Raw genomic sequence first — 17,002 nt, forward strand, 5'->3', positions numbered from 1 at the left:
CTGGGATTGGGTTTAGGGCTGAAATTGGTTTTGAAATTGGGTTTGGAGTTGGGATTAGTTCTGGAGTTGGGATTGGTTCTGGGGTTTGAAGTTGGGATTGGTTCTGGGGTTTGGAGTTGGGATTGGGTTTGGAGTTTGGAGTTGGGTTTGGAGTTGGGTTTGGAGTTGGGTTTGGAGTTGGGTTTGGGATTGGGTTTGGGATTGGGATTGGGTTTGGGATTGGTTTGGGATTGGGATTGGGATTTGGTTTGGCGCTGGAATTGGGTTTGAAGTTGGGATTGGAATTGAAGTTAAGGCTGAGTTTGATGTTGTAGTGGAGTTGGAGCTGGGGAGTGGGTTAGACTGGTATTGGATGCAATCGATGATTGGGGTTGTTGGGATTGAAGTTGGATTGCGGGTTGAGGCTGGGGATTGGGCCTGGAGTTGGTTTCTTTACCATGGAAGTTTGTTCTTTCAGTGACACAGGTCACAATATTGCACTGAGTGAAAGCGAATGATCAAACAGCCAGGATGTGCATGTTGTAACTGAGCAGAAATAATTCAAAGTTGGCTTAATTCTTATGTGATCACGCCCAAGATGAAATGTTTGAATATGCAAAGGTTTACAAATGGTTTTGCTCCTGTTTTGCCCTGAGACCAATGCATTGCAAAGGGGGCAACGTGGAGGGAGTACTTTGATTGGCTTAAACCACTTTATGTTAGCTCCAAGAGTGCCATCAATTATGCGTGATTTATCCACTCTCATTCTGCACTCTGTGCCAATACTGCAGGGCTTTTTATGTAGAGGTTTTTCTGATCCCTTTGAAGAAAACCATGAATTGTGGGTGATAATCTTACTGCCCACATCAAACATTTCCTTCTTCTCAACCTCAACACAAAGTTATCTGCAGTAAGAAAAAACTAAAACCTTTATCTTTTCACTGGTCAGATGGTCTCACCCACCGGGCATGCCAACCTTCCAATGCTGAACCTTGCCCATCAAGAGTCTGGCATGACGAGGGAATTGTAACAACAAGGGCATTACAATTCTCGACCTCCGTCCCTCTTTTTTTTCTCTCCTTTTCTCGTTATCCTGTTTGTTTCTCTCTATTGTATTCCCTTCCCTATTTTTATAACCCTGTGGGCTTTTTCATTGTCATTTTTCGTTGCCACTTCCCCTTCACCAAGGCTGTGAGAGAGTCTTAATTCTGTCCTTCACACCACCGTCATGTTTGGTTGTCGCGGTGGTAACTGCTGAGACTGGTTCACGGGGCACAGAAGCCTGCCCGCAAATCTGCCCACAAGTCCTGGGTGTTGGCGATGGAGTTGGGTTTCGAATTGGAGTTGGGTGGCCCATTTTGTCGTCCCATCAAACATTTTTGCCACGCGATGTCACACATTTCTGTTTCCTATTGGGGCCGATAGCAGTTTCTTGCAGATATAACTCACAGGTTGCGTACTGCCTAACAATCTAATACTGTGTTCTCCAGTTAGATAACAAGGACCTCATACTCTCAGAGTGATTAGACCATAAGACATAGGAGCAGAATTAGGCCACTCGGCCCATCGAGTCTGCTCCGCCATTCAATCATGGCTGATATTTTTCTCATCCCCATTCTCCTGCCTTCTCCTCATAACCCCTGATCCCCTTATTAATCAAGAACCCATATTTCTCTGTCTTAAAGCCACTCAGTGATTTGGCCTCCACAGCCTTCTGCGGCAAAGAGTTCCACAGATTCACCACCCTCTGGCTGAAGAAATTCCTGCTCATCTCTGTTTTAAAGGACCCTTTAGTCTGCACGGTGTCCTCTGGTTCTAGTTTTTCCTATAAGTGGAAACATAATCTCCATGTCCACTCTATCCAGACCTCATAGTATCCTGTAAGTTTCAATAAGATCCCCCCTCATCCTTCTAACCTCCATCGAGTACAGACCCAGAGTCCTCAACCATTCCTCATACGACAAGCTCTTCATTCCAGGGATCATTCGTGTGAACCTCCTCTGGACCCTTTCCAAGGCCAGCACATCCTTCCTTAGATACGGGGTCCAAAACTGCTCATAATACTCCAAATGGGGTCTGACCAGAGCCTTATACAGCCTCAGAAGTACATCCCTGGTCTTGTATTCTAGCCCTCTTGACATCAATGCTAACATTGCATTTGCCATCTTAACTGCCGACTGAACCTGCATGTTAACCTTAAGAGAATCGTGAACAAGGTCTCCCAAGTCCCTTTGTGCTTGATTTCTTAAGCATTGCCCCATTTAGAAAATAGTCTATGCCTAAATTCTTCCTTCCAAAGTGCATAACCTCACACTTTTCTACATTGTATTTCATTTGCCACTTCATTGCCCATTCTCCTAGCCTGTCCAAATCCTTCTGCAGCCCCCTTGCTTCCTCAATACTACCTGTCCCTCTACAGATATTTGTATCATCTACAAACTTAGCAACAGTACCTTCAGTTCCTTCTTCCAGTTCATGTATATTGTGAAAGGTTGTAGTCCCAGCACAGACCCCTGAGGCATACCACTAGTCACGGCTGCCAACCTGAAAAAGACCCCTTTATCCCCACTCTCTGCCTTCTGCCAGTCAGCCAATCCTCTATCCATGCCACGATCTTACCCTTAACACCATGGGCTTTTAGCTTATTTAACAATCTCCTATGTAGCACTTTGACAAAGGCCTTCTGCAAATCTAAATAGATCATGTCCACTGGTTCTCCTTTGTCTAACTTCCTTGTTACCTCCTCAAAGAACAAATTTGTCAGACATGATCTCCCTTTGGCAAAGCCGATCATGTTCAGTCCTATTTTATCATGCACTTCCAAGTACTCTGCGATCTCATCTTTAATAACGGACTCGAAAATCTTACCAATGACCAAAATCAGGCTAATCGGCCTATAACTTCCCGTCTTCTGCCTTCCTTCCTTCTTAAACAGTGGTGTTACATTAGCCACTTTCCAGTCCTCTGGAACCCTTCCTGCCTCCAGTGATTCCTGAAAGATCACCACCAATGCCTCCACAATCTCCTCAGCTATCTCTTTTAGGACCCTGGGGTGTAGTCCATCCGGTCCAGGTGACTTATCTACCTTCAGACCTTTCAGTTTCCCCAGAACCTTCTCCTTAGTAATGGCCAGTGCACTCACCTCTGCCGCCGATTCTCCTGGAGCTCTGGCATCCCACTGGTGTCTTCCACCGTGAAGACTGATGCAAAGTAACTATTCAATTCGTCTGCCATTTCTTTGTTTCCTATTATTACTTCTCCAGCCCTGTTTTCCAGTGGTCCAATGTTTATGTTTGCCTCTCTCTTACCTTTTATATATGGAAAGATTACTAGCTAGCTTGCACTCATATTTCATCTTCTCTCCCCTTATTGCTTTTTTAGTTGTGCTCTGCTTGCTTTTAATGGCTTCCCAATCCTCTGGCTTCCCACTAATCCTCGCCATTTTGTCTGCTTTTTCTTTTTCTTTTATGATTGGTGGACCCTACAGTTTCTCTTTTCCCCCTAATGGCAGCTCCTCAGCAACAGCTATACCCAATACAGCATCCACAAGCTGCGAACGTTCACCGGTTTAATTGTCGCATCGGTGTGATGTCTGTGGAATCAGCCAACGGTGCATTGTGTTCCTGTACCCATCTTTGGTAATTCACCCACTGAATGTGTTTTGCCTCTGTTGTAGGATCTCTTGATCCTTGTGGACATGTTGTTGATGCTAAATCACATATATAGTCAATAGGGTATGGCCCTTCGAGCAAAACTCATATCTCCCATTCATTATCTCACTCAACTCCATTCACAATAAAACTGCAAAGAACGCCCAACATATTATATGCGATAGGTGAATTTGTTTGTGGAGAGGGCGTATCTGGGAAATTTTCCACATTGCTGGATAGATATCAGTGTTGTAACCATAGTGGAACAGTGTGGCTAAGGATGCAGCAGGTTCTGAAGCACAAGTCTTCAGTACTATTGCTGGAGTGTTGTCTGGGCCCATCACCATTGAAATGTCCAGTGTCTTGAACCATTTTGTGTTATCACAAGGAGTAAATAGAAGTGGCTGAAGGTAGGCATCTGTGATGCTGCAGCCCTCAGGAATAGGCCAAGTTGAATCATCCACTTGACACTTCTGGCTGAAGTCTGTTGAAAATGCTTCAGCTTTGTCTTTTGCACTGATGTGCTCGGTTCCCCCATCATTGAGGATGGAGATACTTGCGGAGTCGCCTTGTTTAATTGTCTATCACTATTCGCGACTGGAAGTAGTCCTGTGTTGTAGCTTTACCAGGTTGACACTTAATTTTTCGATATGCCTGGTGTTGTTCCTGGCATGCCAGCAGATTTCCTCTCCTGAAGGGGATTGGTGAATCCTGTTTTTATGGCAATCCACTGCATTCTTAATCATTATTAAAGAGACTCGTATTTCTATCTAGATTTATTTAATAAATTACATTTAAATTCCCCAGCTGCCGTGATAGGATTTGAACTTATGTCACCAGAGCATTCAGCTGGACCTCCGACCAAGTTGCTGGACAGTACAATCATTCATTTGGGTGATGGCATTTTCATCCCAAGTATAGGTTCCTTCACAACCCAAATCACTGATTCTGGTCCTCTGAGTCTAATACATTCTCCTTCTGTGGCATAACATCTGGTTTTTTTTCTCTTTTGCACTGCAGGGTAACCCCAAAACTCTCCCCACAACTGTTAGCAGAAGAAGCAGCTGCCAAGGCCCGAGACAGAGTGCCGCTGCCGAGTCTGCCAGAAACTACTTCCAAGGATGATAGCAAGCCCTCAAGGTACTTACATTGAGAACTGGTTGAAGCAGTCAAGATGCTAGCTGAAATGGGCCTTTCACCTTTGAACCCTGGATGAGTCAAATCCAGACAGAGAGGATGAAAGGCCTGACCCCTCTGACGGGCTTTACCATTTTATATCTTCACGTAAACAAAACATAATCTGAGCCTTTGCGGCCCTGTCCTTATCAGATATGCTGCGAACAGAACAATGTATCCTTCCCCCTCCCCCCCCCTCCTAAGGTCACAAGGGCACATTCGGGTCACTACGCACTCTGTCCTATTTACGTGCTGGCCCAACCTAAGAAATCAAGCAAAGAAAAAGCTGAGAAAGTCCTGAAAGAGCTCACAACATAATAGTCTTAACCATAGACCCGCAATGTGCAAAGACCAGGAAATTACAGGGTCCAGAATGTTCATGGAGCTGTCCTTGCTCCAACTTTGCAACTTTACCAGATGTGTGGCACAGACCGGCTCCGTGGTGATATACGGCTGGTAGGACAGGCGTTTTGTTTTGTGTTTGCAACAAATGAGTTGGAGTCATGACTTTTTAAAGTCAACTAATCGATCATCTGAGGTGCTGCGCATGGCTGGCGAAGGCTAAATGTGGTCTCCAGGTGAAGTGGGGATGATCATTGGACCAAGGTGCACAGGCTAAGGATAGTTAATTAGACATGTTTTTAGATACATTCAGACCACTGTGCATCTGAACATGGCCTTCACCTTTTATCACTTGCTCAATTTATTCCTGCTCCATTTGTATTTGTTCCAATGTATGTTTTATATTTATTTATAATTTATCATGACTGATTTATTTATATAGATTTATGATCGCCCCGAATGGATTGTAATTTCAATTTGAACCCTTTTCTTCCAGTTTAATGTTTCCGCTTATATTTACATCTTAGCCTCATTGTATACCTGGACTCAGAGCCTTTCAATCGTGCTTTATTTATGTTTATTTATCAGATTGATTTCTTCTGCAATGTTGGTAGTTGTACATTTGTTTCAGCTTTACTCTGTACCAGCACTTACTTCCCTTTACTTTTCACACCTATTTATTTTCAGCTTTCTTTATGTTATAGGCTGATGTATTTTGTGTTACGTTCTTGTCCTGGAACATTCACTCTTCATCACTGTATATTCACTAATTTAGATATAGCGAAGATGTTTTCAGATGTGTGCATGACCAGAGCGAAGGTTCATAGAACATAGAACATAAAACAAAAGCCATCTAACCTACACTATGCCATTATCATCCATATGCTTATCCAATAAACTTTGAAATGCCCTCAATGTTGGCGAGTTCACTAGATATAACATAATCATTTATAAATCCCACTTGGGAATTGAGGAAAAACTTCTCTAATCAGAGAGTAGTTAAGAGTGTGGAACTCACTACCACAAGAGAGTACTTAAGACAACTAGCATAGAGACATTTAAAAAAAAACATTTTATTGAAGGCATATTCAAATAAATACATAACAAAGAAATACAAAAGCCAATCGCTGCAATAGAAAAAACAACCCCCCCCCCCCCCCCCACCCCCGCCACTCGGCCTCCCTTTTCTAGTCTTTCACCCAAAGCACCTCCCCCCCGCTGATGACTCAATACTCCTTAAAGAAGTTAATAAACAGCTTCCACCTCGAGGTGAACCCCTCCCTCGCACCTCGAATGGCGAACTTCTCCAAAAGTAAAAACTCTGCCAAATGACTCCCCCGTACCCCTGACCTCGCTGGCTCCGAGTCCCGCCAGCACAACAGAATCCGTCTCCGGGCTATCAAGAAGGCAAAGGCCAACACAGTCGGTCTCTCTCCCCGTCTGCATTCCCGGATCCTCCAACGCTCCAAATATTGCCACCTCCAGACTCGGGGCTACCTCCACCCCCAAGTCGTTGACCTTGCATCTGCAAATCAGACACACCCAAAACATATGGACATGATTCACAGGCACCCCCACCCCCATCCCACCACGCACATCACCCACACCTATCCTTCACCCCCAAAAAGAACCGTCTCTTCCTAGACACCGTCATGTGGGCCCTGTGCTCCACTTTAAACTGGATGAGGCTTAGCCCTGCACACAATGAGGATGCATTAGCTCTTCGCAAAACTTCACTACGTACTCCAGCCCCCAGCACACACCCCCCAGCTCCACCTCCCACATATGCCTAACCACCTCCGCCTGGCCAATTTCACTCTTCAACAGCTCCCCCTATATATCCACAACCTTGCCCTCCCCTACTTCCTCATCAGACAGGGGCTTATCCTGCAGCACGGCGGTGGGGGGGAAGGGCATCGGAAAAGACGGCATCTCCTTCCTCATGAGTCCCTAACCTACAGATACCTGACCCCATCCCTCTTTGGAAATTGGTATGCTCCCTCCACCTTCTCCAAGCCTGCAAACCTCCCTCCAACAAACAAATCCCTCAAATATTCTATCTCCACCCTCATCTTTGCCATATAGACCCGACCGGCCAACGACAATGGCAGTACATCCCACCTATTAAAGTCTGCCTTCATTCCCTCCACCAACTGCACCAAGTTTAACTTATGCAGCTGGGCCCAACTCCGTGCTGCATCCCAAACTCGCCACTACCAACCGAAGCGGCAGTTCCCCCAACTTCCTCTCCTGTCTCTGAGCATTAATTGGGAACAACACACTTTTTCTTTTCCCCATGTTAAGCTTGTACCCCGGAAAGCAGCTGATCGGGTCTGAAATGTACAACATGAGATTATCCGCATGCAAAGAAAGTTGCTGTTCAACCCATACACCCCCTCCTCCCTACTCAATGCCCCTCCTCCCTACTCAATGCCCCTCCTCCCTACTCAATGCCCCTCCACCCCCTCTAGCCCCTAAGCCCCATTTCCAATGGTTCAATCGCCAGAGCAAAGAGCACCAGGGAGAGTGGGCACCCCTGCCTTGTCCTCTGGTGCAACCCAAAGTACTCCGAGTTGACCTTGTCAGTACGAATACTCGCCTTAGGTGCTTTATAAAGCAGCCAAACCCATTCCCAAATCCTTGCCCAAACTCGAACCGCTCCAGCGCCTCGAATAAGTATGGCAACTCCACCTGATCGAAAGCTTTCTCCGCATCCTAAGCTTTCCGAGGACATCATAATTACATTAAGTAACCTCCGTACATTCACCGACAGCTGCCGCCCTTCACAAATCCCATCTGGTCCTCGCCTATCACCCCAGCACAAAATCCCCTATCCGGGTTGCCGTGATCATTCAATGTGATCGGACGTTCCGATCCACACTGTTCCAGGTCGTTGTCTTTCTTTAAAATAAGCAATATCGAAGCCTGAGACAGTGTGAGGAGAAGCTCTCCATAGACTCATGATACATCTCGACTAGCAGGGGCCCCAGATCCAATCCTCTTATAGAACTTGACTGGAAACCCATCCGGACCTGGAGCCTTCCCCGCCTGCATTGACCCTATGCAATCCATCACCTCCCTCAACCTGATTGGGGCCCCTAGCCCCTGCACCTTTGCTTTTTCAATCCTTGGAATCTCCAGCCCATCCAAAAATGCCTCATCCCTTTATCCTCCACTGGAGACTCCGAGCTATACAATGTCTGGTAAAAAGCCTCACAAACATCGTTCACCTCCTCCCGCTCCGATACCACTGTGCCCCTATCGTCTCTCTTCCTCACAATCTCCCTCGCCGCCGCCTGCTTCCTCAGCTGATGCACAAGGATTGTGCTGGCTTTCTCTCCATACTCCTATACCGCTCCTGTGGCCTTACGCAATTGCCCCACTGTCTTTCCCATGGACCCCAGCCCAAGCTCCCCCAGGTCCACGCCTCGCTCACCCTCGGGGCCCTCCCCAAGGTGTCCACCGCCAACTCCCCTTAACCAACTATGCCACACCAGCCCTACCCATGTTGCCATCCTCCAGCCCCTCCAATAAACAAAGAAAATCCAACCACCCCCTTGCTCCCTCCACAGATCGACCCCCCCCCCCACTTTACACCCATTAGCTAGTCGACCAGTTAGCATGGTGGCCCCCACTCGAGGCCACAGCCTCAGCATAGAGACATTTAAGGGGAAGCTAAGCACATAAGGGAGAACGCAATAGAAGGACATGTTGATGGGATTAGTAGAAGGTATAGAGTGGGAAGCGAATAAACTGTTGAACTGAATGGCCTGCTTCTGTGCTGTAAAATTCTATATAATTCTATGTAATGTTATGTATATTATAGCATATGTGATGTGTTTGTATATGGTATTTGTGTCTCAGTCCCTTCACTGTTCAATACTAATATATTGTATGTACTCTGTATATATTTATGTCAGAGACGCTTTATTCTTCATTTACTGGAGTTATATTATATGTGATGTGTTTGTATATTGTATTTATGTCTCAGACCTTTCACTTCCCATTATTAGACATTCTATTTATATGTCCTATGCTTATATGATGTCTTACACTGGATTGCACTCAATTTTATACAGAAGATGCTGACTGGGTTGCAACATACAATTCCAAAACTTGGCTACTTTCTGGAGGAATTAGTCATGGGAACGGCCTGTTCACGCAGTCATAAAACGCGACAGCGTTTACGACGGCGTGGGCACTCTGCCGCGGGATGGGAGAATCCCGCCCATGATTCTGCAAGTGTACAGGAATGCATTTTTTAATATATATATTCAATATGAAACTACACACATGGTGTGTTCAAGGGTATCTTTAATTTAACAATTAAAATATATACAAAGAAATTAATTCACCTTGCAAGTAAAATTGAAAGTGTGACTAATTATAAAGGATCGCAATTAAGAGACCAACAAGACTTCGACAAACTGACCACATTTACAGGTGTATAATATTAATGTTTTGAGAGATATTTCATGGAAAGAATCTGCATTCAAACAGTGTCTTTCGTATCTTCAGAGTATTCCAAAGCACATAGCCAATGAAGTACTTTAAAGTGTGTCCCCCATTACGTTTTTAAAAATACAGACAATGTTCTGTGCACAGCCAGGTCCCACTACCAACAACTGAATGACCAGATACCTTGTTATTGATGATTGAGAGAAGAATGTTGGCCAGGACACTAGTAAAATACCCACTGTCCTTCTGATAATAATTTGGATCTTGTATGCCTTTGAATATTCCAAGTGGTGAATGTGGTTTCTGCTCTCAAGCTGGCACCATGATAACATCAGAGGTCATATGACTGTGGCAAGCTAATAGCCACATTGTCGACTTCATTGGAGAAGTGCCTTTCTGCAATGAAAATCATCATGCATGATCAGAAAACTGCTCACTCTTGACTGACCCTACACATGCATTGTCCCAATGAGGTTACCCCACTATGAGGTCACCCCACTATGGGGTCCCTGAGGGCCCCTCTCTTCAGACCCTCCTATGCCCCCTTACAGGCCCTGTCCCCTCCAGACCCCCCACCCATCACCCCCCCAACCTTCCAGAGGCTCCCTATGTACCTGCCCTGCACTCCCACACCTCATACCACCCTCCACCCTCATTTCATGGGCATGACCCCTCTCTGGCCCTGACCCTTGGCAGTATCAAGCTGGCATCTGGGCACCCTTTCACTTCCACTGTGGCAGTGGTCCTACCAGCTTGGCAGTGCCATCCAGGCACCCACGATGCCAGCTGGGCAGTGCCAAGGTGCTCACGTTCCAGTGGGAGGACCAGGAGACCGGCCTGCGCTATCTCTGGCCACCCAGGGACACCCTGGGTGTCGTTCCACCTGGTCCACGTTTGTGTGGACCAGCACTGAATGGCACCCAGCTGCAACCTCGCTAGGTAGGCTGGTAGATCGCGGAAGGCCAGTACATCCAGGGTAAACTCGCTCAAATTTAAATATTTAAACCCTACCTAGGCGAGCACCGTTTCATCGCGCCCCTTTTGGTCGGCATTCCAATTCCGACGCCTCGCGGTACTTGGGTACATCCTGCGAGGCGTGAAGGCTGTTGGGAAGCTCGTGAGAGGCCTCTCCCGAGATCTACCGCCCATGTTGCTCCCTTTCTCTAGTGCATTGCAGCCGGTAGTTTGCACCGATAAGCCTTAAAGCATTCAGGTCCTCTCATGGTAAGCATACCAGTTGTTCTCTAATGTCTGCTCATTCCTACGGTGATGTTACCTCTCCAGGGAATGTCGCTGCCGTAACGGGTGTTGCTGCCGTGGTAATTGTTGCTGCTGACCATTGCCACTGTTGAGGAACAGTTGACCTCTGGGACTAATATGCAGTTCCTTATGTGGTTAGTGAACTCACATCTTTCTTATCAGCTGTCCACAGTGAAGGAGCAGCTACTCCCATTCTACGTATCTGTTTATGATTGCGACGATATACCTGGTCATTCATTTTCACCGTGTACGATCGAAGTGACACCTTCTCTATACAGGTCCCAAGTTGCCAAGTGGGTGAGGACGTTGAATGTTTGGACTCTGACTGACTCTCCAATTCTCAGCTCTGGCAGTGATTTGACTGTTTTATCAAAGTGAAATTTTGCTTTCTGTCATTTTCATTCATACCTGTTACCACTTTCGGCTTCAGTAGAGTTTTAGCAATTGGAAGAGTAGTTTGGGTCCAGCATGACATTAGCTGCTGAACTGGACTGCTTTCCATGCCCTCAGTAGGTGTGTCCCTCCACTCAGATTGCCTTGTACACATCTGTGCTGCACCCAGTTGACTTTTTTGATGATTCCGTTGGCACTTTTTACGGCTGCCTCAGCCTTTCCAATTGACTGGGGATAGTGTGGGGATGATGTATAGTGCTGAATTTCCCAATCATTTATTAAGTGCCTGAATTCTTCACCCATGAACTGAGGGTCATTGTTGCTCATCATAATCGCCAGAATGGCATAACGATTGAATATCTCACTGGTGGTCGTTGTTGTCAGCTTGTCTAACTCCCAGTGGTTCGAATAGTAGTCAGTGGTGATGAGATAGTCAGTTCCAGTGAGAGTGAAGAGCTCATTCCAACTTTCCTCCAGGGTTTGCCTGGGATATCATGAGTTACGGGAGGCACTTTAGCTTGCTTAGCTTGATGTTCATTACAAATACTGCACTAATTGATATGGTCCTTGATCTTCTTGCTCATGTTTGACGAGCAGAGCACGTCTCTTGCCTTCCTCAGACTAGGGGCCAGATTCCCCGTTGGCGGGATCCTCCACTTCGCCAGCACGCACTCACACCCGCACTCACACCCGCGGATTTCCCGACGGCGTGGGGGTACCCACAATGGGAAACCCCATTGGCTAGCTGCCAGGACGGAGGATCCCGTTGCCGGCGGGGGTGCCCCGCACGAGAAAACGAGTGCGGATGAACGGAGAGTCCGCCCTAGATTTTTTGATGGCTTGCATGGATGCACTTCAGCATCTCTTTCCTTATCTTCTTAGGACATTAATTCTTTGTACAAGATGCCATCTTGGGCAATTGCTTCATACCTGTATGCCCAGCACTCTGTTATAACAATAGGTATGTCCTTCATGGTTTCTGGCCATCCTTTCATTACTAATAATGTGGATCCTTAAAGCTTCCAAAATTTCAGAAGACCGGCTTTTCTGCTCCTCAGTGAGGTGTGGGTGCAGTTAAGTTTGTAGCACTCTTTCACCAGCACTGATAACAGAGTTGCTGCTTTCTTTGGGTTCCTTGGTTAACTCTGTGACAATTTCATGGTCTTGCCAATGAAACTGGATGAATTTCACATTTCTATTCAAATCCTTCTTCATCTCCATAGGAGCAGGTACTGAAATATACAAAGCCACACTGACGCACCCAGTGACCAATGTCCGGTACAAAGTTTCAGACTGAAGTTTGAATGATTTTCTGCTGTTTCTTACAACTATTAAAATCCACTCAATTTTAGTGGACACTCCTGACACCATGCTTCACGGGGTGAACGAAATGTTTTTTGTTCTCAAGTCTTATTACATCAGGATGACATCAGCGGTCACAAGACAATGGTCTGCCTGTGGCCACATGGGGCAAAGACACTTCTCCAAACACTGAACAAACTTTTGTATTGGCTCGGCTAAGAGAGGGCTGATTTTTGGCTTGTGGCAGTGCAGCACCCTCAGTACTGCCGTGAAGTGTCAGCCAGTTCATTAATAATAATAATCTTTATTATTGTCACAAGTAGGCTTACATTAACACTGCAGTGAAGTTACTGCAAAAATTCCCGAGTCGCCACACTCCGGCACCTGTTCAGGTACACTGAGGGAGAATTCAAAATGTCCAATTCACCGAACAAGCACATCTTTCGGGACTTGTGGGAGGCAACCGGAGCAACCGGAGGAAACCCATGCAGACACGGGGAGAACATGCAGAATTCCCACAGACAGTGACCCAAGCCGGGAATTGAACCCGAGTCCCTGACGCTGTGAAGCAGCAGTGTTAACCACGGTGCTACCATGTCACCCAAGATTATGCCTTAAGTAAGTCTACCACTTTCTGAGCGAGAAGCAAGATTGATACTTTGAGTCTGACTAAATCTTGAGAAGAGAGTAAAGATAAGTCTCGAGCCTGGGGCAATCACCCTCTATTGATTCGTTTACAACAGTCAGCATTTTGCAGTGGACTCCTGCTGTCTAGTTCCAGGGCACAGGAACCCAGAAACAACTACTATAAGATATAACAGGGAAGTGGATAAACTGGCAGGACTGAGACTGAGGGTAGAATTTTCCACTCCCGCCATGTAGTGAACCACTGTATTATGGGATGTAAGGTAGGACCTGCACTACAGGTTCGCCGGTAGCCCCTGCCGGCTGGCTCCGCCCACTAAGATCTGTATAAATATGCATGACCTCCAGTACCCTGCCATTTCGCCAGCTGCAGCAGGATGCCACGCATCTGACTGCAATAAAGCAACAGTTGTACCCAATCTGCGTCTTTGTGCAATCAATTGCGCATCACGCCAGTGGCGGAAATCGCGACGGATCGGAAAGTCAGATTTGTCGGGAGGCCAAACATCAGTTTGCCGACGGCAGAAAATCAGTTTGGAATCTCGTTCTTCTGACTTTCATGATGGCAGAAAGTGGGGGAGTCAAGTGTCCCATGGAGCTATGTTGGGAACTGCATTTTCATCTCATCAATGCTCATTTAAAGGTCAACATGTTGGAATCTTGTTCCCCCTCCAAATGAAGCATCCTGTCAGTGGGCATTTAGAACTCTGCTTCACAAACATACATAAGTAGTGCGCACCTGCTGAGGTAGACTTCTTCCTGGACTTGAGGCTGTCAACACTACTTTCACCTTCTTGGGGACCGCTCTTGGGTGCCAGTAACCAAGGCTGTGCCAAGGCTGGAAACAGTACGCAAGAGAAGGGGAGTGAGGAGGCTGCTTTTTCACTGTACTGGGACTAGCTTTCGCTATCTGGGGGTCCAAGTGCCGCGGAACTGGGTGCGGCTTCGCAAGCTGAACTTCACTAGTTTGGCGAATAGTGTGAAGCCGCATTTGCAGAGCTGGGACAGCTTTCCATTGTCTCTGGTGGGCCAGGTGCAGGCGATTAAGATGAATATATTGCCAAGATTTGTGTTCTTGTTTCGCTGCCTTCCGGTCTTCCTGCCTCAAGCTTTTTTCCAGGGGCTGGAGCAGCTTATCAGCGGGGCGGCACGATAGAACAGTGGTTAGCACTGTTGTTTCACAGCGCCAGGGTCCCAGGTTCGATTCCGGGCTTGGGTCACTGCCTGTGCAGAGACTCCCCGTGTCAGCATGGGTTTCCTCTGGGAGCTTGGTTTCCTCCCACAAGTCCCGAAAGACGTGCTGTTAGGTGAATTGGACATTCTGAATTCTCCCTCAGTGTACCCGAACAGGCGACGGAATGTGGCGACGAGGAGCTTTTCACAGTAACTTCATTGCAGTGTTAATGTAAGCCTACCTGTGACAATACTAAAGATTATTATATCGCTTTCGGATGGAGGTCTTACAGAGGGAGAGGCAGGGGAGAGTGGGGTGCGTTGGCGCTGTTGAACCTGTTGTTATACTACTGGGCGGCCAATACGGAGAAGGTGTTGGGTTGGTTCGTGGACCAGGATGTTCTCTGGGTAAAGATGGAGTTGTGATCATGTAAAGGATTGTGCCTGGTGTGGGGGATGTGTTCAGGTAATTTCAGGTGCGTGATTGGGTCTGGCAAGCGTTCCCGACATTCCCCGGGGTGCTGCTGTCCACTTTGCTGGAAAGGATTGTTTCCTGTGCAGGGTCGGAGGAGGGCAGTACATCGGGTATATACGGATGGACCATGGGGAGGAGCAGGTCTCGGTGGAGGAGATGAAGGCTGGGTGGGAGGAGGAGCTGTGTCCCATTTTGGAGGAGGAGGAGTGGAGTGAGGCTTTCCGCAGGGTGAATGCTATGTTATCCTGCACAAGGTTAAGTTTCATACAACTCTAAGTGTTCAGGGAACATCTCACCAAGGCCAGAATGAGTTGTTGTTTCGAGGGGGTGGAAGATCGGTGTGAATGGTTTGTGAGAGGGCCTGCGAACCATGGGCACATATTCTGGTCCTGTCCCAAGTTGGTGGGTTTTTGGGGACCTATTTTTAAACTCCATATCGACAATTATAAATGTGGCCTGCCGTTAATTGCAATATTCGGGGTGTCGGAGCAGCCGTAATTGAGGATGGGTGTGATGGTGGATGCGTTGGCTTTTGCCTCCTTGCTGACTAAGTGGCAGATCCTGCTAAGTTGGAGGCAGGCGGCATCACCCAGTGCCGCAGCATGGCTGGGGGACCTAATGGAGTTTTTGCATCGCGAGAAGGTTAAATTCACGATGACGTAAGCAATTGACAGGTTCTGTCACGGATGGTGTCCGTTTATATGCATTCGAGGATCTGGTCACTGTTAGCTGCTAGTGGGGATACTATGTTGGGGAGCATGGAAGGTTATAATTGTTGAGGGGGGGGTTGTTTTTCGTTGGGGTGGTTTGGTGAGGTTGTTGATTTTATTGTTTGACTGTTACTTATGTATAAAATGTTAAAAACTCAATAAAAATATTTTCAAAAAAAGAGAAGGGGAGTGGAGGCTGGACAGGGGAAACAGACGAAGGCTGGAGAAGGGTTGGAAGGGTGACGTTGGGCATAGGAAAGTGAAGCAGGGGGAGTGTGTCGAGAATGGGAGGTGTGTTAGAGGATCTGATGTGTCGACGGTGGGTTCCTTGGAAGAGAACTCAGGATACCAGTGATAGGAGGGAACTGGCAGAGTCAGAGGTAGAAGTGGAATACGGTACGGTGGGAGGTTCAGGATGTATTCCTGTTAAGCAGAGCTGACATCAGTGGGGGTGGGGGGATCATGGTGGGGGAACAAGAAAGGTGCACGGATAACAGGAAGGAGCAGGGTCGTGGTGGGCATGGGCTGTTATGGGAATTGAACCGTGCTGCTGGCCTGCCTTGGTCTGCTTTCAAAGCCAGCGAAGGACTAAATCGCTGGCTTTGAAAGCAGACCAAGGCAGGCCAGCAGCACGGTTCGATTCCCATAACAGCCTCCCCGAACAGGCGCCGGAATGTGGCGACTAGGGGCTTTTCACAGTAACTTCATTTGAAGCCTACTTGTGACAATAAGCGATTTAGGATAATGTGCGCCTTTGCTGATGACATAGAGGTGGAAACAATGCCTACGTACTGTGGTGAGATCATGTGGGAATCAATGCATCCGAAGTTCCAGATGGGAGTGGGGGTAATAGGTTTCACCCCTGAGTGCCCAGGGAATGTTATATCACTGGAATTTCCTTGACTCCATGGGCTTTGGAGAAGGAAGAGAGCAGAATATATTTACAATGGTGCAATATATATACAATGGGTGAACGTCCCCCGTCACCCCCCATCGGCACCCCCTTTTGCCACCAGCGTGTATTCAAAATGTTTAAATTATCCTTACTCTTACGCTAGGAATAGGCGCAGCCCCAATATCAGCAGCAGAGGTGGAGGCAGCCAGCTGACTGCTATGCCCTGCTGCCTGAAATGATTTTGGCGTCTGTGAAGGGTCTCCTGTACTGGTGAAGGTGCGTGCTGCGTGCTCCTCGGCCTGACCTGCTGGAGGTGGAAGAATCATTAGCAAAGGAGAGGTGGAGTAGCAGGGCACTCACTGAGTGTGAAATAAAAATAGAAACTGCTGGAAAAACCCAACTGGTGACCGCATCAGTGGAAAAAGAAACAGAGTTAATGTTTTGAGTCTATATGACTCTTCTTCAGAGCTGAAGAGAGGTAGGAATGTGATGGAGGACTTCAAACGATGGGACATGTTGCCACTCTCGCTAGCGGGCAGAGTAC

General features: G+C 47.2%; 1 protein-coding gene across 2 annotated transcripts in view; it reads left to right on the top strand.

The window, feature by feature from the left end:
* The window catches only part of inpp5d (inositol polyphosphate-5-phosphatase D), a 212,564-nt gene that overhangs the window by 146,981 nt on the left and 48,581 nt on the right, over window positions 1-17,002 (top strand). For both annotated transcript variants that reach the window (XM_072474741.1, XM_072474742.1), the window contains exon 25: window positions 4,650-4,769. In XM_072474741.1, the coding sequence (XP_072330842.1) occupies window positions 4,650-4,769 (120 nt within the window). The remainder of the gene's footprint in view (window positions 1-4,649; window positions 4,770-17,002) is intronic.

This window comes from Scyliorhinus torazame, chromosome 14 (genome assembly GCF_047496885.1).
Source record: "Scyliorhinus torazame isolate Kashiwa2021f chromosome 14, sScyTor2.1, whole genome shotgun sequence".
NCBI lineage: Eukaryota > Metazoa > Chordata > Chondrichthyes > Carcharhiniformes > Scyliorhinidae > Scyliorhinus > Scyliorhinus torazame.